At 41.8% G+C, this 25,726-nt stretch overlaps 2 protein-coding genes across 50 annotated transcripts in view; both read right to left on the bottom strand.

Moving 5' to 3' along the window:
* Nucleotides 1-117: 117 nt before the first annotated feature.
* Nucleotides 118-9,515, bottom strand: RAPSN (receptor associated protein of the synapse). Of its 4 annotated transcripts, none has more exons than XM_015864444.3 (8): nt 8,978-9,515; nt 6,544-6,882; nt 5,321-5,479; nt 4,880-4,978; nt 4,667-4,789; nt 1,990-2,043; nt 1,202-1,401; nt 493-663 (listed from the first exon to the last, which is right to left on the bottom strand). In XM_015864444.3, the coding sequence occupies exons 1-8, from the start codon at nt 9,191-9,193 to the stop codon at nt 591-593; spliced, it is 1,263 nt and encodes a 420-aa protein (XP_015719930.1). In that variant the 5' UTR covers nt 9,194-9,515; the 3' UTR covers nt 493-590. The 4 variants fall into 4 exon arrangements, with proteins under 4 accessions (XP_085404942.1, XP_085404943.1, XP_015719930.1 ...); XM_085548818.1 differs by having other exon boundaries at nt 6,703-6,882; nt 8,978-9,455; XM_085548816.1 differs by lacking the exon at nt 1,202-1,401 and having other exon boundaries at nt 118-663; nt 8,978-9,453.
* CELF1 (CUGBP Elav-like family member 1) overlaps nt 6,746-25,726 on the bottom strand; it is a 57,026-nt gene continuing 38,045 nt past the window's right edge. For 13 of the 46 annotated variants that reach the window (XM_015864429.3, XM_085548760.1, XM_085548758.1 and 10 more), the window contains 4 exons: nt 25,208-25,321; nt 24,856-25,041; nt 23,895-24,038; nt 19,807-22,194 (listed from right to left, as the gene is read on the bottom strand). In XM_015864429.3, the coding sequence (XP_015719915.2) occupies nt 22,067-22,194; nt 23,895-24,038; nt 24,856-25,041; nt 25,208-25,321 (572 nt within the window). In that variant the 3' untranslated portion in view covers nt 19,807-22,066. Of the gene's footprint in view, nt 6,883-12,569; nt 12,700-12,751; nt 15,767-19,806; nt 22,195-23,894; nt 24,039-24,855; nt 25,042-25,207; nt 25,322-25,726 lie in introns of those variants that run through there. The other 33 variants (XM_085548756.1, XM_085548763.1, XM_085548770.1 and 30 more) reach the window with 8 other exon arrangements.

Genomic DNA, 25,726 nt, shown 5'->3' with positions numbered 1-25,726 from the left:
CACAGCAGATTCCTCCCGGCGGACCCAGCGGTGCGTTGCGCAGGCGCAGTGCGCTCCGCAGAGCCGTGTAGCCGTGCAGCCCCGCCGCGACCCCGGTCACTCAGCGCCCCGCGGCGCTGCCCCCTCCCGTGGCGAATCTGCCGGCGGGAAGGTGGCGGTCACCGCGCGGGTCACGTGCTCCGGCCAAATGTGCTGCGTGATGGCCCCGCCGCCATGTTGGTGCGGGGCGGTGCCATGTGTGCCCCGGTGGCGCAGTGGTTAAGGACGCCACTTTGCAACACCGGACGCCCTGGGTTCGAATCCCCCCTGTGGCGCAAGTGGTAGAAGTGCCGCTCTGCTACACAGAGGCTCGAATCCCGGGGGTTGGACTCCATGATCTCTAAGGTCCCTTCCAACCCGCACCAGACTATGAGACACTGATACTATGATGATACTATGGGGGCGGCGCTCCCCTCCCTCCCCTTGCCCACCCCGTAACGTGCGGCACAGACGGGCTGGTGGCGGACAGTTTATTGCGGTGGGTGCGGGTACACAGCTCAGCCGAGGGAGGCGGCACGAGGCGTTGTGCCTCGTAGTGTCCGTAGTGCCGGTCACACGTATCCGGGTTTCACCGACAGCCGGCGGCAGTTGGGGCAGCCCCGCGTCCCGTTGGTCTGCAGGCACCTGCGAACGAAGGCGGGCGGGTGGATGGGGGCCTGGACAGCCCTGAGATCTCCTGTGTGCGGGGCCGGTGCAAGCACTGCAGCACCGCGTTCCTCTACCAGAGGAAGCAGGTAGGGAGTGCAGCCCCCCAGGCTCTGCGGGCAGTGCCGTAGTGCTGTAGTGTTACCATGATGCTGTATGCTTAATTTCTGGAATTAAAAATAACGCCATGTACAACTAAGGTATCCTCCGTGACAGCAGCACAGTGACAGACTGAATGCCGTACTCAGTTCCTTACATCTCACCTACCAGAGTGACATGGAGGGGGTCAAGCCACCTGTGGGAGAAGAGATCTCCCAAGAGGAATTAAACGAGATCATTGTGAACTGAGCCAATTGCCTGCAAGGACGTTATGACTAAATCTCACCCTCTCAAGCTGTGGCTAATGAGATCCTGTGGAACACCTGGGGAAGAGCACACACAGCTGTTCTGTTCTGGGCACGAACTGCTCCCTGCTCTAACATAAGGGCAAAGATCTTTAGTATTTCCAGCTCATTACTTCAAGTGGAAGAAGTGGGAGCAAGGCAGCGCCTGCAGCTGGTTGTTCTTCTCCCCAATAGACTCTCCACACATGCCACAGTACAGCTCCATCTCCTCCACGCATTCATGGAACTTCACTACATGGTCACGCAATTCTCGCTGCTGCCCCTTAGTGCGATAGATCCTTTCACACAGACAGTGGAGCTTCAGCAGACCAAGCTGCGCATGAGAGGCAGAAACAAGAAAAATGAACAAGGTGAAGACAGAGCAGTAGCAAAGGGACAGGACCACTATGGCCCCAGTCAGTCAGCTAGAGAAGCGTCAGCACAAAAGGGACAGGATCAGTCTTAAGGACATTTGGTCTCGCAGCACTTCCTGCCATTAATCCTATTTTTCTGCATCACTAAAGGGGACACCGGCTTTGAAGCACTCTGATGCTTTTTCATCGAAATGGTGTTCCTGAGCTATCCACAACATACATTGCATTTCACCTCCCTCTGCCTGCAGCCAGCACTCAGTTCAGCTGTGGCACAGGACAAAAGTGTTCTTCAAGAGGAGATCCCTAATCCTCCAGCTCTGCAGTTGCTTCGCATTGCGTTTTTAATGCTCCCCATTATCTCCCGCTGTAACCCCTTCCTCACTTCTCGGACCTGCACGTTGATGCCAGTGCCCGTAACTAAACACAGCAAAGCATCACTTGGTTAATGTAGACACATTAGTATGCAATTACAAGTCTGGATGCTTGGCTTACTGAATTACCTGACTGAAGACTAGAGAAAGTAATGAAGAGAAGCTATAGGATCCTACCTTGTTCCCTAGTCCCTCTGCCAGTTCCTGTGCTTTTTCAATGCTTTCCAGGGCCTGTGAATGGAGGAGAGCATATATTATCAATTCTCAGTCTGATATATCAAAAACATACGTGTATGAATGCCCTGACAGGAACTGAAAGAAGTAAAGAGATACAGAGTGCAATTTAGATGAACAAACATCCCTGCAACCCTGAATACATGGCTGGCTGGTAGATATATCCCACCAAAAGGTCATCCAGAAGAAAAGCTTTGTTTCTAAAGAAAACAAAGAAAATAAACCCCACACAGATAACCTGAGAACATCCTTTCTGTCCTAGCCACATCATGCAAAGAAGGGCTATGATGCTGGCAGAGGCTGGGGTTTCTAAGCAGAGTGAATACACTTATCTAAATTCAGTCACACAGTCTTCAGGGTTGGGATGAAATGTAATGAAAGCAAGTCTTGTCCCCATCCTGCCTTACAGGCCCAATCTCTTTGAGCAACTCCTATTTCATTTTTACAAGAGGAAGGGATCAGCACTACGAACATGCTTTTCCATTTTTGTCTTGCTCTTCATGCATCAACTTTGTCCTCCCTCCACATAGCACACTGTAGAAGTGTACTGCAAGTAATCTTTTTCAGCTTGAAGGAAAGTGTTTAGCACGACAACTGTTACACCAAATGAATCTCTACTTTCCCCTCCATGCCAGTGTTACCCGCTGTTCTGATACCCAGTCTCCATTTCCCAGAACTACAGAAACCCACATCAGGTTTGTTAAGGGGGAAGACGACACTTCCCCTGAACCGCAATATTGATGAGGAATATCATCAAATTTCTACACTTGAATAGTAGTAATGCCAAGTTATTGGAGTTGAGAACCACATGAGATGAAAGAATGCACTTTGAATATAGAGGAGATGGCATTAAATCTGTGGCAGCAACAGCCTAGGATAAGCAACTTTCAGAGGAAGTAGACAGGAGCCGATGGGAAGCAGAAAAGATATTTCTGAGAGGTGTGCCTAGGAAAAGTGACTGTATACTGAAAAAGTTGAAATTAATTACTAGGATTAAGAAGGTGAAGCATATGAGTTGGAAGGAAGAGGTGCTGAGAAGTACAGGGGACAGTTTGTCTTAGAGAGGAACACAGACTGCGCGAGAGTTTGGGCAAATAGGCTGCCACATCAGCTGGGGAGGAACTGGAATAGACACAGTATTAACTACATGCAATGAAAGGAAACTGGGACTGTCTGAGGAAACTGGAAGCTCCAAGAAGGCCAGGATAAGAATAGGGAATCTGCAAATGGAAAGCTTTCTTAAGTAACTGATACTGGGATGGAGCAGCCTGAGAAATGGAAACTGGGATGGGTAAGCTGAGGAACAGCCTTGGTCAAGCATTCGGTGCCTTGACATTTAAGGAGGTCATGTTTGGGATGATGGGCATAAGGTTTGACCATTAGGACAGACTTGCTTCTAATGCTTGGAGCAGAAACCAAAACTCATTAGACTCATTCCCTTCTTCTATGGGTGTCAGTAGGATTATGGATCTCTGCAAAGCCCTTGCCAGGGTTTCACAGAGATCTGCCTGTGATACCAGAGGATGGCAATGGCTGAAGGTGGGACGAGGGAGCGCAGAGATTAGATGAGTGCTCTGAACATTTTTTTGTATAGAGGCCTACCTGCGTCCTGTCCCATAGTTTTGACTATGATATATGAGAGATACATGATATCTGAGGTTTCATTAGGCAAAGTTTTGAAGTCTACAGTTTCTTCTTCCAATGCAAATGGTTTTTACTTACTAAGATTGCGAGGTCTATTTTACCCAATTGATTTCCTGCTGTAGGGAACTCAGATACCGACTGCACTTTGAACATGTTTTTTTCTGACAGGTACATGCTTGCTTTCCTTCTGAGAAGCTTCATTTTACCTCCCATACTTTGTGTCTCTCATTATTGGTAAGAGTGTAACTTCAGATGTCTACACCCCAAATGGCATCCCATTGTGTCACTATATTGACATTCTGGGTCCTTCAGCATGGAAGACTAACTTTTGAGCATTCCCTTCTCCAGCCCACTAACAGTTGGATCTGCTGCATCTTGTACAATCTGGATTTTAAGACATATATACTGCCTAAGCACTTTCAAAACAGTCAAACTCACCCTCTTATACTATATTGACCCATTGTCTGTTCTCAAATCCTTTTCTGCTCATTTCTCTGCTTCACGTCACATTTTATATACCTTTATTTTCTCCAGGAATTCGTGGTCATATCTGTCTGCAAAGCACATGGTGGAGCTGTAGGGCTGTCTAAATATCACCACAGTAATAAGCTTAGTCATATTGCTAGAGAGTAGGCAGCAGAATCTATTTTAGAGCATAAGCTGATTGCCTGCAGTGGCAGAAGCAGACTTCCTTCCCTCAATGCTGGTTTCTCAGTGTAGTGTTTAAAAGTCATCAGGACTGACTAATGAGACACTTCTGCAAGTCACTAGCCTAACTCAGAATGGATGTTCATACTGTTAAGCAGCAAATTCCTGGCTGAGAGCAACCATCTGGAGAAATGCAATTGCACAAGCAAGAGACTGTTGGTAGAACAAAGGGGGACAGGTCTCTATGCATCTGATGAGCATTCAGCTCAGAAAATGACTGCTCTCATCTCATCTAAAAGACTTATGCAGAAACAAGTCCATTACTGACCTTGTCCAGCTCCTTCTGGATCATCCAGCACTTTGCCACTCCTAGCAGCACCTGGATCTGACCCAGGCGGTTTCCAATCTCTGTCATGATGCTCATGGCAGAATCATACCGGGGAAAGGCTGTCTGCAGTGGCAGGGAGGAAAACACATATTTTGCTATGGCCTGCTTTTCACACCCTCTTCCCACCCCTTCAGTCCTTCATGGTAGCTGTACCTGGACATCTCTGCGACTGAGATGAATATCAGCAAAGCACAGCAGACACAGTGCCTGCAGAGGCCGGTCACCATGCTGAAGGGCAATCTTCATGGACTCCTGAAAGAAATTGCCTTTGTTCAGTAAGGGAGCTCCTGGCTCAGAACAAATGGAGCCAAGCTGTACTGCAGCCATTGAAGGGTCAGCTCCAGAGAAACGGCACAGCATTTTTAGCTAGCTCAGAAGTACAGTCTTGTTCATGTTCCTAACTAGAGGACACTCATCGTCTCTAATTTTGAGGCACACAGTACTACTAAAACCAGAGCTTTGAGACTGGGAGACAGTGGGAATATCTAGAGTCAGGTATGAAAGCCATGGCTTCCCTCTTCCTCCCAGTCCTGTCCTGTAGGCAAGATCCCACCGCAGAGACCTCCACCAGCTGTGTCTGCTTGCACCCTGTACCTCACAGCAGTTCATAGCGTCAGCCAAGCGCCCCAGCTTCCGATAGGCCACTGCCATGTGATACTGGCTCATTGCACGGTACTTCAAGCTCCAGCCTGCTCCATAGTCATTCACCAGCTCTGCTGCTTTACATGGGAAGAACAAAGCTTTCTCATAGTCCTGTAAGGCAGACAGACAGTAGTGACAGCAAAAGAAAAAAAAAGAAAAAAAAAAAAAAGGAAAAAAGCAACTGTTTTTGATTTACTAATACTGCAACAGCCAGCAGATTTCTGTACGCCCTTCTTCCCCTGCCTGTCCTCTTCCACGTGCCCTGCTTTCTTTATTGATGTGAATATCAAACTGTGGAAGGTGGAACTGCCATATGCTGAATTCATATTGCTCTCTATTTTCAGGACATGTGAGAAATGACACAGCACATGAATTTTATATAGTATGCCAGCAGCCGTATGCTGCCACAGTCATTTGGTCTCTTCTGTAACTGAAGCCTGAAAACAGTCTCTGGTTTTATGTTATCTCTGCTTTCAGCATATTCACGGAGCCCTCATGTTCTCCATATGGCAAGTCAGGATCTCTCAGAGGCTGGTTATTCAGCCAAATAAGGAAGCAGAAACAAAATAATAACAGCCTTACCAAATCCACAATACCTAGTTAAAACACATGAAAAAAAAAAAAAATTTAAAAATCCAAGCACCTTTCTGCACTACAAAAATTTAGAAATAAATCTTGTTTTATGACAAGTACTTAAGAGCATTAAAGATATCTAAACCACTCTCAAGTGAGATACTTCAGTTAGCGAGTCTTCCATTAGTGACAAAAATCAAGGCTTTTTCAAGAAGAGACATTATTTGTTGCATTTATAATGGAAGTTAGAACTGGCAAATCACCTCACCCTCAATTCCTGCCTGGAATAACTATTTGCCTCCACCAGTAGTTCAGCTAGAATCCTTTGAGCTCTGCCTGCTTGCAGACACTGCCTCCTGTGATGTGATCTTCTAAGCTAAGCTCGATCTTTTCAATTCACAGCTGCTTCTGCTGCACTACATAAGCATTCCACCAATCCTTACTGCGAAGAGGAACGTTCTGCGATGATTTTACAGTGTAGAGATTTAAACTTGGAACGTTCTGTCAGCACTTCTCATCCTACAGCAGATGTAAGTTAAAATTCACAGTGCTTTCCATGAGGCAATTGCCCTCCCATCCTCCCCTCCCTTGGATTACTGCACCTTTATCTGGGCATAGAAGTTCCCAAGGCTACAGCAGACTCGACACTCCAGCATCTTGTCGTCATTGTTGTGTGCATAGCGTAAAGCTTTTTCAAAGCACTCCAAAGCCTTCTGGAAAATGCTGAGGCCCAGGAAGGCATTGCCCATGCTGAGGCTCACCTGGCCGTTCAGCTGCAGGCTCACAGTGGTACCCTGCATGTTCAAGCATGTCTTACAGTAAGATATTGTTTTCTGGAATTCACAGAGTTTCTCATTGCTGCGAGCCAGGTTTAGATAGCCCTCTGTAAGGTAATTTGGGTCTTCCAGCTCCCGTGCTGTGTCAATCTGCACCACTGCAAACTTCAAGTAGAAAAGACCGTGTTTATAAAAGGCATGTAATTTACTGAAATACAGCTCAAACACTCACAGAGTAGCATCCTGCACTGGAGAAGTGGCACATCCCTGAGCAGGGCAGCATACATCATGTGGCGCTGTATACAATGAGCAATTAATTATCTGGAGGTTTACAAATAAGCAGTCTATGCACATGAGCAATCTGAAGAAACCTCTTTTTCAGCCTCTCGGACATGGAAATCGAGCTGGCAGTTAGTGGAAAAAAAAATGTTAAATGACCCTAAAGAGAAGCAGGTGAGGCAGAAAACCTCTGTCAGCTCTGCTTTCTTTTGCTCACATAATTAATTTTGCTTTCTCTGGAAGGCTTAAGATATTGAAGTACTCAATTAAAGAAACTAAGTAAGCTATTTCATCAATTTTATACTAACAAATTATAGTCTAGTATTGGTTTGTTTTTTTTTTCTTCTATGATTCTCTGCATATGACTCTAGTAAATTTTAAGTCTTTTCTTCTTTTAGACCTCAAGCTCTTTTGAGTAGGGACTCTTCTGTGCTCTGTGATGAACCAAACACACTGCTGGCTTGAATTAATACTCAGAGCAAAGGTAAATATTCAGCAATTTTCTCCATATGTGTTTTCATTAAAGAATAGCAGTCAGATTTACAGATAACGATTCCTAAAGGCACCAACTGCTTCATTTTTGCACATGGCAATACACAATAATTTAAGCCACTAGAACACATTATATATTCCACAAAGTAAAAACCAATACAATTGTTTATGCTTGGGTGTATATGTGCACCCTCTCCTTAGCATTTCAAGAAACTTGCTACGTGGGCTCATTAGCACATGTTAGCTTTTTCTTTCCTGCATTCCCTTACCTTTATGTAAGTTCTTCATTACTTCTCGATTCCATGGCGTGAAGCAACTTTTCTCTCTGAGAGACTGAGCGTCATAACTCTTCTTCAATCACAGTTAATTTCACGTGTTTAATTCAAGACCCTTTTTTCCCATTATTTCCTCTCTCCGTGGTTAATGCTAATGTTTTCCAACCTCTGTCTTTGATAACTTGCTGTGTAAAATACTCAGTTTGACTGAAGCTATTTGTTTTTCCTAATACTAGGAGGTGGTAAATACAGTTTTTCAAATGAGATGTGCGCACCCCCTTCGCTATTTGTGCTATATGCTGAATGATTACTAGTCTAGTAAGAGGCAGCCAAAAAGATCAGAATGGCAAGGCCCTTTAATAAGACCCTATTTCAGGCTGGGATAGCTACTTAAGACTGTTAAAACACCGTCCTGTTCTCCAGATTCCTGAGTCACTCTCCCCAACACTGTCTGCTACTATATGTATGCATCCTGTGACTTCTCAGAGCCATTCATCAGCTTCTTTTTATTCATTTCATCAAATGTGTTTATCCTCGTGCTTTTTTGTATGTTGCTTCAGCTTCTTTTTACCACTCTCTGATCAAGCCCTGTATCCTTTCTCCAATGCTGTCCTCACAACTGGGAGCCCCTCTCTGACCTCAGCTGTCAGATTCCTCCTTGAACATCTTTCAACATCCACCCCCTCCCACTCCCAACAAAGAATCTCTGTTCCCCTCTTAATCAGTCCCCATGCAAACAATTGTAATAAAAACAATGTCAGATGTGTGATGGATACCAAGCAGTTGAACAAGATAACAGACACCTCTTCACAAGACTACTGCTTATTCTTCACTAGCTACTTGATCTCTATTCTGATGTACACACTGAAAACAGTTTTTGCTGGAGTAAAGGTTCTATTTTCATACCTTTCTCTGAAGCTTCATCACATGGTGTGCCTACATGAAGAATACATCAAGAAAGGTCCCCATGATTACCTAGAGAACCTCATTAACCTAGGAATCCTGAAGGATAAGACCCAATAAGAAGTTGTACTCTGTGTATCTTGTAAGCTAGAGCTATCAACACAGCGATTAAGGCAGCTCACAACGTGCTCCCAATAGCTAGTACATCTTACTGTATGCAGTATAAAAGCCCTGTTTTACATTCTTATCTCCAGTCATGCTCTGCTGTGGGTACAACACAATTGCATGCATTCATCTCCAGTTTGCCTTACCTTCAGCATATCTTTGTATCTGCCCATCTCTGCGTGAGCAGTGATGAGACAACCCAAAACGCGAAACCTGCCAGCAGGATCCGCAGACTTCTCCAAAACCCTCATCCAGACTTGCAGAGCCTTTTCAGTCTGATTAGATTGGTAAAGATGGAGTCCTTTTTCTATCTGTTGCTTTGTCTGGTCCTGACCCATCTCCCATGCATTAAAAAGCCTCATATACTAAACTCTAAATGCAGCAAAAATGAAAAGCCTGAGAGAACACAACATAAAATGCCCTAATGCAGGAGGGCGGGTTGTGTGCTCAGAAAGCTTGGAGCTATAAAAGCCCAGCCATGCCAGGCAGCTGGAGCTGTGGAAGGCAATGGCAAGGAGTGGTTGTTTGGCAACGAAGGTAGAATCCCAAAACCACTAAACGAATGTCTTGCTCACTAAGACTACACCAGTGCATTTGCCTGTCCAATCCCATAAACAAAGACGAAAAGCACAACGGGGAGAAAGAGAAAAATCTCAAGTGACTGGAGTGAAACTCAATCTGAGCAGCCACTGCTAGGCATCTCCATTGGCTGCAGCTGTTCCTGCCAGTCGTGCTCACGTGGCTCCCAGGAATGCTGGTCAGCCTTTCAGCCTCCAAGGTCAGGGTGAGCCAACTGCCCACCCCAGCCTGCCAGTATGCAGCTTATAAATACCTCAGGGAGAAACAGACAATCAGCTGCAGCCACAGGGATGTTATGTTTGCCTCTCTTTTCTCACTTGCTATTTTCTTTTGCAAAAGCACGGTGGTGATGGGGTAACTTGGGAGGTAGTGGACAGCTAGCACTGGATCCTTAGGAATAATATATACATCCAGAGAGGGCCACAAAAATGATCCAAAGGACAGAACATCTGTACAAGGCCGGGGGGTGGGGGGGGGAATGAAGATGCATCAAGGACATACAAAGTGTTTCAGATACAGAAGTCCCCAACGCAGCTCTGCGAGTCTTTTACTGGCCAAACAGAAGAGATGGCAATTCAGAGTTTCAACAACATACAAAAGCAGGCATATCTCCAGCTACATCCATGCTTCTGTATGAATACGACGCCTAAAGCAAAGGCAATAACTGATGGAACACTGGTTGGATCATCTTCGTCTGGGTCATGGCTGCCTAAGGAAACACAAACCCAAAAGAGCCTTTCTGACATAATATTCTTAAAGAAACTATGTCTCTCCAGAGGTGGGTGATGGGATGGACACATGATGAAGACTGATCCCTGTGGAAAGCAATAATGATGACGTGGCCATCGGATTTCTGCACTTCTAGAAACTTTAGAGGCCCAGGGACAGCAGCCATAAAAGAATCAAGCCAGTCAGGACTCAAAGAAGGGGAAGCAAGCAAACAAAAAAATCACGTAATTCTTTGCTGGAGCAGAATACTTCACTTTATTTTTACACCTGTCTGTAACTTAAACTCATACTGATACTTCTGGACCACTTTACTGTAACTCTGCTCTTATATCCCATGATGAAGGATCAAAGTGCAAAGGATGCCTTGCTGTGTGATAAAGCCATTCCACCAGAGAAATGAGCTGTCTTGCTTTTTGCTGATCACACTGAACTTCCCTGTGTTTGAGTTGCATGCTATTCTACAATGAAACAGTGCTTAGTCTCCTAAGAGCCCACTAAAATAATCTGCCAAGATGAAAACTTGAGTCTGGAGAACCACCAAGCTCAGGTTAATCATCTTCAATGAACAGAAACACACTGTGATATGGACAATAACACTTTGAGTCCAATAAATCTGTCTAAATACAGAGGGGTAAGTGGATAGCATCACCTAGATACCGTCTACCTGTACTTGAGTTTAATGACAGAGTGATCAACCTGTGGCTCAAGACTTCTCTAGATCACATGAGAAGCACACACAGCTTCTATATTAAACCATCAATGGTTTCTTCCAAGGAACCGCAAATAAGCAAGCTTGCAAGGTGTGTGGAAATCACAGAATCTCACCTGTTACGCCGTGAAGCTATAGTCATACACATATCAACTTTCTAACAGTGACCATGCTGAGCTGTTCAACTCCTTGCCCATTATTTTTCATAATGCCCTGTGGCTCCTGGCCATACGAACACAGCAGAACATGGTGGTAAAAATCAGGAATATTGGAGCCTGGAGTCAAAACAAGTAGTGAGAGCTAGAGGAGAATGTGAGAGGACAACAATTTATCCTAAAACATTCAATATCAACACTTAATCCAAAGATTTGTGTTTTACTGTTGATGTTTATGAACTTAAGAGCTTATGTAAAATGCTGATAATTTTCAGAGATTAATACACTGGTTCTTATTTCTAGATTAATAGCCTATTGATTGGTGGTGGACTTAGGCTAAAAAAAAACCCCAAAACACCTCCAAAAAAATAAAAATAATAAAAAGCAATTTATCCAGAGGGATCTACCATCAGTTCCATAAGTTACAATGGATAAAGCTGCCATTAACCAGCTGGGTAAGATAGGGCTTGCCATCTTTGTTGCACAAGAAGGAATCTTCCATCCCAACTAAGCAAGCCGCTTCTCTCATTCAATTGTTTCTCTCCATCTTTCACCTCAGACATATTTGAACTGAAATATCTCCAGCCTCCCTTCTCAACAGCTGCAAATTAACTGCAGCACACTATGCAACAGGTGGCTTGGCGCCTCACTCTGCAACGGGGCACTGCAAAGGAAGGAATGCAGCAGTGAATCCTGGTACTTGCAAGTATTCTCGAATTTACAGTCATGTAGGAAGTAATGAGGTGAAAGCAAGTATGCCATTTAACAGAGGAGAAGAACATGGAAGAGGAATATGGCTTCCCCTGAATGTGCTTGCACTCTGAGATGGAAGCCAGCAGAAGGAAAGACCATACTGAACTGTAGAATCATTCACAAACATAGCAGAGTCATGGTCATTGTAGTACTTTCCCCTCTGAGAGGGGCAATACTAATATCAAACTAGTGTCAAGTTTCCGAATGAATTATATTCTGCTTATGGCAAATATTAACCTTTAAACAACACATTTCAAGTAATTATTGAACTTTACTTCTAAAAGCAAAGCAGGCTTTGCTTATCACAAATTTTAGCCTATCATAAAACCTGAGCTACTAAGTCCTGAGGTGTTATAAAACGCCAAGAGGTTTTACGAGAAATCCAAAGAGGTTAGGATTTTCAGAGTAGTATTTCCAGGGGCAGGAGAACAAGGGGCTGCAGACACCTCCATGTTGCAGATCCAGGACAAGTTCAGCAAGCTTCGTCTTGTCTGGAGTAAGGAGGCTGTGGGAGTGGAAGGTATGGGGTCCGTAGAAGTAGAATGAGATGACTTCTCCAGGAGTGCTTATCCAATCCTACATACCACCATGCACACATTCTGTTAGTATATAGCTCAAGTCTGGTGTTATGCTGAAGTTAATCAGCCCTTCAAACACCAGAAAGCACATTGCATGGGCAGGGTGTGAGGCTGGATATGTCTACAACGCATTCCCCAGTGAATCACATACTAGCATTATCTCAGATGTTTAGGACTTGAGCAGCAAATGACACAAACGGAAACAAAGTAACCATAAAAACATTTTCAACTGTACCCAAAGTAGCTGATCAGCACTGAAGGCAATTCTGTGCATCCAGAACAAGTGACAATGGATCATGGTAATTTTTGTAGTTCACAAGTAAGAAACTGAAAGACAGTTCTCGTCTCTCCTCAGCATCCCACACCTGGATCCAAAAAGAACCTCAAAATTAAGACACAAACTCAACACACAGGGACTCTTCTCAAACAGTTTAATAGCAAATAAACAAAGGAAGGTACCACACTTGGCATATACAAAATGACTTATTGTCGGTGTGTCTGTGCAATTAAAACAGCTTTAAGTTGCCCTTTGGGACAAAAAAAAAAAAAGAAAGAAAAAAAAAAAGAAAACCAACACACACACAAAAGGAAGAAAATTCCTTTAACACGTACTCGCTTGATCCAAACTTGTAACATATCTTTTCATTTTTAAATCCACTACACAAACTCTGCCATCAGAAAAGCAAAACGTGCTCCTCTGCTTCTTAAACCATTGAAGTAAAATCCATAATTCTCTACAGAGTACAACACAATTTCACACAAAAAGACATTTTGTTTTGCAAATCAAAACAAGAAAAATAAAGGAACAGCTCAAACAAGGTAAAGAAAAGCATTTCTATGACTGAACCACGACTTCGAGTTGATTAAATCCCATTACTGCAGAACAGACTCTACATTTGGTCATAGTGGCAATTTGTTTTCTCGTCACATTGTGAATCACTTTACATTGTTTTCTAGTAGAAAAGGCAAAAAACTGTACAAAACCCCTAGTGTTAAATACAATGTTTGTACCAATAAAAAAGCCCACAGGTTTGTCTCCAAAATGTAAATTTTCTTTTTAAATTATTCACAAAAAGCAGCCAAAAATCAGAAAGGCAGCTGCTGCTCCACTGTCTCAAATCCATTAAAACCACCATAGAACAATTAAAACAACCAAAGGAAGGAAAGGAAATAAGAAAGGAAAGAAACATCCAACGTTTGGCATTTTGGTTTTCTTCAGACATTTTTCCACAGGTTTCCCCAGAGTTCCTTATGGAACCAAATGCGCATGTACAGAAATGTATTGGCAGTTACTCAATACACTGCAGGGTATCAGTGTCCCCACTGACACCCAGCCCTGTGCATTCAGACTGTGGGACTAACAGCAGCCAGCCCACAACCCTACCTTCAAAATAAACAAGTCTCTATCCTTTTCTCACCCAGCCTCACACTTCATTCCCAGGTATATGTACCAAATCCCAAAAATGTTCTGTCCCTTCAGCTGCTTAAAGACTGTCTACGCAGATCTAACTAGTTGCTATCAATGGTATAATATCCTCAGCCAACTCAGGATTGGGATGGAATCTTCACTGCATTTTCATTATCCCAAACACTGGACAAAAGTACGATTTCTATCCAATCAAACATAATTAATTTTCTCAGCAAACTCCTTTCTCCTGGGATTCCATTTCTTGTCATTTTATACTGTTCAGTTATCTACACTAGCTCTCTTCTACTTCTGACTGAAACTTCACCACAGCAAAACACCCTTCAGGTGCCTTCATCAAGAAGCTACCTCCCACCTTCTACCTGTGCAGATCTTCAGTAGGGTCAGAGGAAGCCTGCCATGCAGAAAGCAGTGGTCTGTTCTCATTCATTCTGCAAGCCAGAAAAACTGCTCAGCTCATTACCCAATTAAAAACTAAACAAAAACTAAAAAATCTCCGTAGAGATTCCCCAGCTAAGGCCCTTGAGAAGACAGCTGGGGATGGTACCCTGTTCAGGTAACAGCTTCAGAGGCTGTCGTATTGTGCTTGTCACTTGGGAAAAGAGCCAGCAGTTGCACGTCTAGGTTTACAAATGCTTTCTCTAGAATATTTCAGATAGTTTTATTTCAAGAGCTACCCTAGATCTTTCCAGGATCCTGCCACCACCACCAGAGTCTGACTGATGGTATTAAGCTGAGGCTGGACTTCATAAAAATGTGCCCTGAATTATGTGAAGTTCTAGTAAAGAGTGTTCTAAAGGAGCCCTAGCTTCAGAGAACTTTAGAAACAGAAATACCACGAAGTTACCCCATCTTCCTGCTTCCCAGCTATCCCCTTCCACCAAGACTCCTACTACAGGAACAGTGCAGCCCAGCCCCCAAGAGCCTCTGACAGTGCTGGAGGTGGAACAAGGTCCAGGTGCTCTGTCAGGCAGACAGTCTAAGTGCACAGGTAGATGCCCTCAGGTGGCTTCTGATTAGATATTTGTCATACCAAAAACACCAATTTAAAAGGATACCTTTGAAACCCATTAAATTGCTCAGTTTTTGCACAAACTATAGAAAACAGAGAGGTGAAGGTGATATATAGGAGGGTGTGAAGAAAACAGCAGGAAACATGCAAAACATTTCTGGGCATGATCTCAGTTTGAAAGAATAAAACAAAAACATCACATTTTGCTGAGGAGATTGTGGTTACGAAAAAAACAAGCATGCTGGGGCTTAACAAAATACAACATCAACTTTGATCAAATTTTCACTGCAGACTGATAATCACACAAGGAAGCGGGGGAAAAAATAATAAAAAAAATCATTGAATGTAAGGGCAAAAACGTAGCTACAGTCGGAAGGAAATGTAGTTCAAGTGTTTTCTGCTGATGCCACTCAAGTCACAAGTTCGAACTCAAAAACACATGCTGTCTCCTCAAGCACAGAAACCAGATCAGCAAAATGTGACTAGGAAGTCTCCTCAAAAATCGAATCACGCGACATAATCGACTTTATCTTCAAAACTGTGTTTTTAAAACTAAGCACACAGAAAAAACTAAGCCTAGAAAGTGATTGGCTGTATGTTCACAGAAATACAAACACTCCACAAGGTATGCTAGCAAGGCTGCTCTGAAGACAATTACAAAGAATCAGATTCACAAAATCAAGTGGTTATCTTACGAAGGTCTAGAAAAATAGAAATTCTTTTATATTCAAATGCAAGTTTAAATATTCCCCCTTCAGCAGTCTTTCTAGCAAAACCAATTTGGCAGCACAAAAAAAAAAAAAAGAACCAAAAAAAAAAAACCAACAAAGAAAGAAACAAACATAATAAAAATACACATCAGCATCAAAGGTCAACACAAGGTCAAAGGTGAGAGTTCAAGCATCAGAGAAGCTGAAGAGACAAGGATTTGGACGATGTACTTGAACGCCACATCGACATGCTTTAGGCACAACGATGAACAAACGGCAGGAATCTAGAAAAAAAACAAACCAGAAAGAGGGAGACCCACTGAGTTACACAGAGCAGTACATCCAAACAAGGAGAGAGAGAACAAGAATGGGCACTGTACAATGAGACCTCCTGGGGAAGGGAGTTGACAGGGAAGGGCAGCACATGCCAACGATGGACAAGTAAAAGTCAAAGTACATGAAGGACACCAAGTAAACATCAAACTGCCAGAAACTAAATGGAAACAGAGGCCTCGATTTCCCTCAGCATCCACTCTGTGGCGCATGCCATGGCCTAGTGCCACACTGACTAGTATGTGTTCACCCTGCCCCGTGCCTGGGGTCTCCACTAGCTCTGTTTAAGAGAACAGAGCAAGCAGACAGATTCCAAAAAATAGGGCTCTGGTGCTCACAGTCAATCACAGAGACTGAGACTGTGAGAGACAAGACAGAGGACTCAGGAGGGATTCACATGTGATTTGACAGCTGAGACTTTTCTAGCATCCTAACATGGGAAGTTCATAGGCAGTGTGGCAGCCCAGGAAATCCATTCTTTCCTTCAGCTACAGCCCCTTCTCGTTCCCCAGTAGCCCATGAAACCGGAGTTGAGTAGTTTGGAACAGGAAAATAAAAAGATTATACAAGACAAGTAAGTGGAACCAAAAACCCTACACATTAGAGAACTTCTTAAGACTTGACTGCTAGTTAAGACTTGTCCTAGCTGAGCACTTTCTGAACCATTAGACCTGCACAGGGATCTTCCTTTCCCAGACTTTTATATAAACAGCCCCCAGCTCCCTGGCTTCGCAAGGAGGGGATTCTGGGCTCTGAGAAGCTCTACAGTCACTGTTGCCAGTTTGATGAATAGAAAAATACGTTTCCTGAACATTTCATAAGGTTTATAGATATGTTAATTCTTAAATTTTGATATACCTTTGTTTTCTCCCTTCAACCTCTGAACTGAAAAAGAGAAGAAACATTTTGGGAAGAGGGTGAGAAGCAGAGCAGGGAGAAAACAAGGCTTTTCTCCACATTCCTGAACTCTGTTCTATCTCCTGTACGCTGCCTTATTCTCAGCACCTCTCAAAGCTGGAGGTTACAGACTAGTGCATGGTGAGACCTCCATATTATATTACAGCATTCACAGTATGTTCAGAAATACAAAGGATTGTATTCTAGCTCCAAAGCAAAAGGCTGTACACTGTCCACTAAAACTGTGAGACTACTTACAAAAAAATGCTCAATTACTTTATTCTTCATACTTTCCAGTTCAGAGAAAGGACTTTGCGTGGAGCTGAAACAAACTCCAGCAGAGTACAAAGCAACTCTTGCAATTATTTCCACGGTTCTACAAATGCTCTAGCTGCGAGGGTTAAAATCCTAACCACAAACTTCTCATGATCTGAGGCATGAGACAGATTACAAGGCAAGAAATCAAGCAACATCCAGCATGCACCATTAGGAGTAGAGAGCGTGGTTTGTTTAGGCTTTCTGAATACATTTTTCAAATATTTCACTTAGAATTTGCACTCAGAGTCGCTTGGTTCCAATTAAGCTATTAGGAAGGACTCTCCTACAAGAAGAGAAACATACATGAGAAACTGAATGAGAACTCACTTATTTGGGGAAAGTTATTTCACCTTGTCCTTGCTCTATTCTCACAACTGTGATAAAGTACTGCAACTACTCTGCATTCTGTAGCTTATACTTAGCAGTAAGTATGCTCAGGGATGTATAACACCCTTATGTTTAAGCATCTGTAACAAAAAACTTTCAAAGCATTTTGCTTGTTCATAGCAGCATTCGCCATTTGCAGCTTGCTTTATTCAAGTTTTTGTTTGTTTGTTTTTAAGATGCTTCCAAAGAAAATAGTTAGAAACAACTTCATAACTAGATGGGTTCTGCTCAGTTGCCCTTCCCTATCTCACAATTATTAACAAGAAACAGATCAGCTGATTGTATGATGCAATGTGTAACTTGTTATTCAGATTTAAAGCTTTTTCATTTATTGATTTATGTGCTGGTCAAAAATTTTCTGAGGTACCTATTTTCCAGAAAATACTTTACTAGCTGTAGATTCTATTTCGTCATTAAAATATAAAAACATATTCACTGCCATTGTCTCATACTTCAGAGAAATTCCAATTCTCTTCTGCTTAGACTTCGAATTTAAAGACTATGTCTCAAAGGCATTTTCTAACAGGGCAAGCACTGTACTGCAAAAGAGAAAAGAATAATTTATAGAGAGGGTTTCTAATTTTGGATTGTTGGTCGTTTATGAGGCAGAAGAATCTATGAATTCATTTGCAGTGGTACTAGATACTAAGTAGCATCAGACTAAGACTTAAATCATTCATAATGCTTTCATATTATTACAGTATATCTAGTAAAATCAAATGTCTTCTGAGACAAATGTAAGAAGTAGACACATTTCCATCTTGCTGCTTACTTAAGTATTTTCTGGTGACACAGGTAACACCTAATTCTGTTTCAGGAGAAATCTTACTAGGCTGTGCTGTTAAAAAAATAAAATGAAAAATCAGATTCTTTGGCTTGAGTTTCAAGAAATGTTGCCTGTGTGGCTAATTAAGCCAATCCCTCCACAGTTTACTTGAATTCATCTGATCTATACTGAGCTATCCAAGAGTAAAGCATCTGACACAAGAACACATTATAATCAAGAAACATCTGATGATACTTTCCAATATATACTATCAAGAGAGAGTCAAGCTTGCCCCCAAATGGTTTTGCTACTTCTGTTTCTCATGCCTTTTTAACATTCCTTCCAGTCTCACTGTCCCTGGCCTATACAAGCATGCTTTTAAAATTACTATTACTCAATTGTTGCTGTGCAGATAATTTCCTTATTTTTAAGCATTGCTCAAAGAATTTTGATATATTCTTTCACAACAGATACTAATCAGAATCTAATCTTTGTTTTGGGCAGTTTGCCCCTACCAGGTCCCAAGAGCTGATTGATCTGTTTTGTGCTTGAATAAGACAGGAATTAAAAATCTGACAAAATAAAATAGACCCCAAGCTTCCTTCCCAGCAGTCCCAGACCTTCCTTCCTGACAGACAGGGAGGAAGAAAACTGACTTGGAACTGGAAGGCAAGAACCTAAGTCTCTAGATTGAGCAGCAGCCACCAGAAAGACACAGGAATATTGGACTTTATCTGACCGGTTCTGTGATCAGAGAAAAATCTGCTGAAGTCACAAACTAGATACATTTATTAACTTTGGCAACATATACACTGATACACCAAAAAAGGGGAAATCTTAAACAAATACAGAAGAAGGGCAACATCTTCAGCTGGTGAAAATTGATGCAGCTCTACTGAAGAAAGCAGAACTACATTGATTCAAACCAACTGAGGATCGCATATTTTAGAATTTAACCTGCATAGTTTTTTGGTTTTTTTTAGTGTGTGTTTTTGTTTTTTCCTTTTTGGCAATACTTATAATATAGTCATGCCAGTAAGGCACAAGAGCTAGCCCAAGTTACCTGTCTAAGGTGGTTATGTCTGGGAGGAGTCACTGACCAAACAGAGTAAAAGCCAATCTCCTAAGCACCTATCATCTGCAACAATGCCCAGCTTGATTTCTAAGTCACAGCACTGAGGACAAGCTGTAGGATGTGAAAGCTAAAACGTCTAATTTTGGGCAACTGAAATGACTACTAAAGAGGCCAGAGCATCAGATTAAAAGAAAAACGAGACAAAGTTCTCAGCACAGTGGGGCAGGGTGCAAAGAAGGTAAGAGTGACTGTAGAGACCCCAGAGCACAGCGCTCTCCTCCACTGGTTCACAGCATTCATCTCTCCCATTTGGCAGTTGCTGGGCTGCAAACAGGCCACTCAGTAGTTTCAATTGTGCACATTGTTATGAGTGTAAAACAATCACATTCAGGATTCTACAAAACCCTGGCCTTTTTTTTTTATTTTTTCCAGTGAAATAATTTAGGTAATAAATACTCTCCACCCTGGAGCGGTATAAAACTTCTATAAAAATAGAAACAACATTCTTGGTTACAGCAGGTTGCACCTGGAGCAGCTGCTCCCAACTATTTTTTTTTTCTTTTTTTTTTTTTTCCTTTTTTAATTTTTTTTTTTTTTTAAATTTTTTAAAGTATATTATTTATAAAAAATCCCATTGTCACCCTGGAGGCCTTCACACTCCAACACTCTCTTCTCAGAAAACCAGGACACATCTTTCCCATCGTGTAGAATTCAAGTGTACATGGCTCACTTAAGTGTTACGTTTTTAGAGAGATCCAAATAAATAACATTGAAGGGTACCACATGCCAGCATAACTGGGAAATTTGGCAATCTGGCCTTTGAACCTTTGCCACCACAAAATACTTTGAATAATACTGATAGGTTTGCCTACGTGCCATCCGTATCTACAGGCATCAACTAACTGATTTCCATTTTAGCAACGAAAAGGGCTCTTCTGCTATGGGTCAGGCCTCGTACTTCTGAGGTTTGAGAATGGGAATGCACGAGATTCTCTATAGCCACTCACTGCTTGTGAGTGCACAGAATAAACACGATGGTTTGATGGGTTCAGTGCTCCTCCTGCTGGAGCAGAACTGAAAGTCCAAACCCTACGTCTGACTCCACATATTCATTATTTAGCAGCTGACTCCCAAGCTGTGGCGATAGCTCAGGCCCTGGGAAACAGCATCAACAACTGGAAATACAAAGGAAACAAGGACGAGGAGAAAATATGAGGTAAATGGAATTTTTGTTACAGACACACAGAAATTGTAAACTTTCTCTTGTGACAGAGGTGGGTTTTGGTGGTTGTAACACAGGACTCTAATTTCTTAAAACAACTCAGGCCAGAGTGTCAAAAGTCCTTTGAGCCCCTAAAACCAGGGTATAAGGCCCTTATAGCAATGCACTAGCAATTTCATGAGTACAAAAAAAAGTTTGTGTTGGTTGAAGGGTTGTGTTCAATCTTCCTTCAGTATAAAAGATAATGGTAGCAGAAGGTGGAATAAGACTGAATGGCTCAATGTTTGGTACACACAACCTTAAAGGAAAACTGCAGTATAAAGAAATACCTATCTACTAGACTATGTCACTGCACAAATCAGATTATTATTATTATTTTTTAAATAGATACTTATCTTTGTAACAGAAAGACCAAGAAAGCAAATCCTATAAAAACATGTACAAAGCAGGAGTTTCAAGAGCTGTTCTAGGGTAACTCCATGCTTTGTATCTCTATTTAACAGTTATTTTAACAGAGAAACAAACAGCACATATTATGCTTATCAGAATGAATTCAAAGTAATACTCCGTGAAAAGGACATTACTTCATAGAAATGGAGAATGTAACAAATTGTTAGGGAAAAAAAAAAAAGCTGGTGAAAAAATTCTGCAGGTTATCAGAGATGGAAAGTTTCCTGTTTCCAGCCTCAGACGTATTCATCCAGACTCTACGCCATGTCTCAATAAACCTAGTTAAAGGATAAGTTCTCTTAAAAATGGTGAAATCCACTGCATCTCATTAACATTCAGCGGCAAATAGTGAAATTTTCTGGGCAGACATTATCTAACTTTATAAAGTGCTGTGTACATTCACAGTGCTACATACACACTATTTTATATACAGCAAACAAAAAACCACTGCAGTTTTCCTTTGGCTCGTTAATGTGTTCACCCTTCCAGCCTGTCTTCACTTTAGAGATGATTTATTAATTCCTCACCATGGCATACAGTAAAGGAAGCGTCAAAGAGTGGGTGTGGCATGACAAAGGCTATTTGGAGTTGGTTCTTTGCTCACCCAAACTTAGATAAACTCAGTTTTCCTTCCCCATCTTTGTTTCCATCAGCTGTTCAGTGTAATTTCTGCTTTCCCTCCTCCTCTCCCCATGGCAGTGTGGTGTCAGTTCTGCTTCCCCTTTTTTTCCTCTACCCCAAGGCAGTGTGGTTTCAGTTTCTGCGGCTCCCTTTGACCTTACCTCCCCACCCCACAGGAGCTGGCATTGGTCCTTCTCAACACACACTGGTTACAAACACAGCAAACTTAAATAAGGAAAAAAAATAAAACAAACAAAAAAAAAACCTCAGCGATATGGCACCTAAACTCCAAAGTAAAACACTGGAAACAAAAGCACAAACTTGTCCTTCATTCGAAGCAGGATTCTCAGTAGAGGCTGCAGCCGAGTCTTCAGGGGAAGACGTGCCAGATAGAACGGCATGGATCAGCTTCCAGGACTGTAAAAACACAGCCTTAGGGCTTCGAATCACTAAGTGCGCTCCTCTCCAACTTACCAAAAGATCCTTCTCACTCCAGTCCCGGAGGGGAGGGGCGCTCAGTATGGCTTGCTGTCATTCTTAGAGCGCTTGAGCTGTACTTTCAGACGCTTCATGCCAATCTGAAAGCCGTTCATTGACTGAATGGCAGCCTGTGCAGAGACAGGATTGTCATAACTTACAAAACCTGAGGAAAAAGGGAAATACACAGTCACAAAGTGCCAAAGTTGTCCAGAGCAGCTACTCACAACTGTAAACACACTCACAAGGTGAGAGAGGCTTTCATGAAATGCAATTTTCCAGAACTGATAACTGTGTAGAATATTCATAGAAATATCTTTCTATGAGCTCTATGACAATGTATTGTTTTCGGATATACTGAACTTTGGGTAAAAGATAAACCAAACTCAGGAAATGTAAAACAAGATTCCCTACAATTCCAAGAGGAAAAAAAAAAGTATCAATGCATTTTTTTAATAAAAACTTCCACCTGGGAGAAAATCAAACGCGGAAAATGTTCATCTGTATGTGAAAGTTCAGTAAAGAGACAAAAGTGAAGAATACGGCACGTAGGGACATGATTTAGTGGTGGACTTGATAGTGGATAGTGTAAGGTGATGGGTGGACTCGATGATCTTAAGGATCTTTACCAACCTGAATGATTCCCTGAATATATGATGTTGCCATTGTGCAATTAAGTCAGTGAAGAAGCTGTCACAGTGGTGTGAGTGTGGTATTTGTACCAATATTATGTTTAAGCTTCTGACAATTTGTATGATGTTCAGAGAAATAACATCCTCAAAATGAACTTTCTCAGGGTTTTGAAAAAAAACCTGTTCTTAACTCCAGTCAGTGGTTGGCATTAAAACCTGGGGAGATCACTCCATATGCACATCCTATAATCTGATGATCGGCGTACTTGTTTTTTTTTTTTACTTTCAGAAAGCACCAACTTATCTGCAACTTTTGGACTACTCAATACTAAAAAGCCACAGGGTATTGTGTTAGTACAGTGCTTTGAAAACAACAGAGAAAAGTTCATCTCTCTTATACCATCACAGGCGTGTGAGTTTATAGTACAACAAAAATGCTAAAATCGCTCCCACTGCTGTTTTGTGGAGAAAATGAAGCTATGAATCTTTCAGTCCACATGTGCAGTTTTCTGCTATGTAAGCCAAAGGAGAATGTGTCTTTTGCTCCTGTAGCAATGCAGACATCAGCAGTCAACGGGAAATAATTTATCTGAATAGCAACAATAGCACAATGTGTTGATTTACATTTTATTTTTTTTTTTTAAATAAGATTCCTGCCCCAATGCAAGTCCAATCGAAATACACAATAGGCAGAGCAAAATTAGGCTAAGGAATGCAACCAAAATTACATACTAAATAACAGCTGAAATAGCTTCTTAATTGCAAAGATTTCAGAATTAGCAGAAAGCTTTACAAATGGCCTTCAGAGCACTTACCGGGCATGAGAGTCCAAACCTTTTATGATGTTTGGTAGCCGTAATAGTAACAATAATAAAAATAATAGTAGAAATAATTCATAATGATAACGTATTAAGTAGTATACACAGCAATGTAAAGAGTTCTTGAAAAGACTATCAAGAAGAGGAGGAGCTGTACCATAATTAGAATTTGAAAACACCACTCATAGTCAATTACCTTAGGTACTAATGGTAAATTTTGAGGCATATTAGCATGAAACCGCAAGAAGTCACAAAGAAAATCAGGAAAATTCAGCTAAGACCTGGAAGAGCTGAGGTTTAAGTTTACAGATATGGAAAAATCACTTGGCGTAAAAGCTAAACTGGACAATATACTGGAAAAAGAGATTACTAGAAAGAAGTCATGCGTCTACAGGTAACAGTTAGACCCAACGTACCAAAACACTTGCTTAGATTGGTCTGCTTATCAATGAAAACCTTGGCAGAGACAACATTTCCAAATGGCATAAACATCTGCAGCAGATCCTGATCCCCAAACTCCTGGGGGAGATGGTAGATAAACAGATTGGCTCCCTCTGGACCTTCAAATAAGCAAGAATATAAGTTCAGGAAAAAGAAAATAAATAGTGAACATAAGCCTACATTATAGAAAAAATAGAAGAGCTGAAAGACCATTCTAGCTGGATCTTCTAGAGGAAAACAATGAAATTTGTTGTATGCACTTCTGAAGAGTATTTGATTCCAGAATACATCAACTTGATTGTTTGCTAGGTGGGACTGATCATTCACATAATTCTAGCTCTTTCTTTTGGCCAAATGAAATAAGGTAAATCTCAACTGAAGCTGTAAGTAATAAGACCACAAGTAATTTGACAGATTATTTTCTGAACACCACCCCACATCCTGCTGAAAGCTGACTCTTGTATTCTTTATTTTATACTATATTACATTGATTCAGAAATTGAAGAGTGGAGAACCGAAGAAACAAGCAGTAAGGATCTGCAGGATGAGGTGAAAGACAAAGAACTTCACATTCAGAAATACCAAGAAACCAAGACTTGAAAACAAAATAAAGACAACAACACCCTACACCACCATATTTTTTCTCTAAAATATGATATATTAGGCTGAAGACTCATGCACTCTACTCCCCCAGTAAACTGGAGGAGTACTATTACTAAGCATTTGAGGCAAGTTAAATACTAGGAGAAAATATCTATATAAAAAGAACTTTATGAAGTCCTTAGTAGAGACGTCACAGGCTTTCCTTCAGTTTATTCAGTAACTACTGTTCTAAACAACACCACCAAATTAAAGATTTGCATTGTACGGTAGCTGCAAGGGCTGGGCTCGCCCTTTTGAAAACTCCTCTGAAGTTGCTTGTAACTTTCTGCTTACCTTCTTTTTGACTTCCTGCTGCACCAATACTCTGCTGTGTTAAGAGACTCTGGTTATAGAGTGTGGGCAATGCAGCAGCAGCGTATTGCTGGATTCCAGAATAAGCCTGCGTGAGGGCTTCCATTGTGCTACCTGTCCCATTTGAAAGACCACCACTGCCAAGTCCTCCATTTAAAGCTGCCATGCCTGTAAAGAAAGAAGTGAAGATGACTGAGTACTGCCATTAAGTTGGATCAAATATTTCATTACTCTGCACTACTGTAAAAAAGCAAGGAGCAGGAAAAACAAAATTAGCACAGCTTGAGAAATGATAACCTGCTACTTCCCCAGTCCACCACAACACACAGCTTACCTGCTAGAGAGCTAACATTCAGGCCTGCTGTAGCCCCTGCCAGTGTCTGCAATGCTCCAAGAGAAGCCATGGGATTAACAGAGGAGCTGCTACTGGAGCTAGGTGAGGAACCTGCTATTAAAATAAGATAATTAACTTCAAACAATACCTTTTCATTGTGATAATTCAGCTTCTCCATTAAATCATCTCTGCAGGAAAAGCTAGTATGGAACAAACCAAGGCAACAGAATAGACTGTCAAAAACACTTCAAATGCATAAAACTTGATTGATCTTGTACCAAAACTCTTTGCATTTTTAAAACTTCCTACACTATAACTTCTATTTTTTGCAGCAGTAACAATTTAATGACATTTAAGACATCTGAGATTCAATCAATTTATGAGCCACATGTATACTTTGTATCTCAATCAAAGTGACTAGCAGCAAAAGCTATTACTACTCCAAGAAGTGACTAAGATTTGCTACAGATTAACATGAATCCTTGAAAAACCACACAAGGTGAAGATGACCAAAATCAC

The sequence above is a fragment of the Coturnix japonica genome, chromosome 5 (assembly GCF_054131305.1).
Source record: "Coturnix japonica strain WE chromosome 5, WE-NBRP24, whole genome shotgun sequence".
Taxonomy (NCBI): domain Eukaryota; kingdom Metazoa; phylum Chordata; class Aves; order Galliformes; family Phasianidae; genus Coturnix; species Coturnix japonica.
The sequence above is the reverse complement of the archived record's forward strand: the minus strand, read 5'-3'. Positions and strand labels throughout refer to the sequence as shown.

Bases quoted from the DNA above. Each gene is read 5' to 3' on its own strand.
- RAPSN (XM_085548816.1), bottom strand. From the start codon at position 9,193: ATGAGGCTTTTTAATGCATGGGAGATGGGTCAGGACCAGACAAAGCAA. The intron at 5,480-6,543 runs GTGCAGTAATCC...TCTGCCTTACAG, and splicing joins ACTTCTATGCCCAGATAAAG to GACTATGAGAAAGCTTTGTT. The intron at 4,979-5,320 runs GTACAGGGTGCA...AATTTCTTTCAG, and splicing joins ACGCTATGAACTGCTGTGAG to GAGTCCATGAAGATTGCCCT.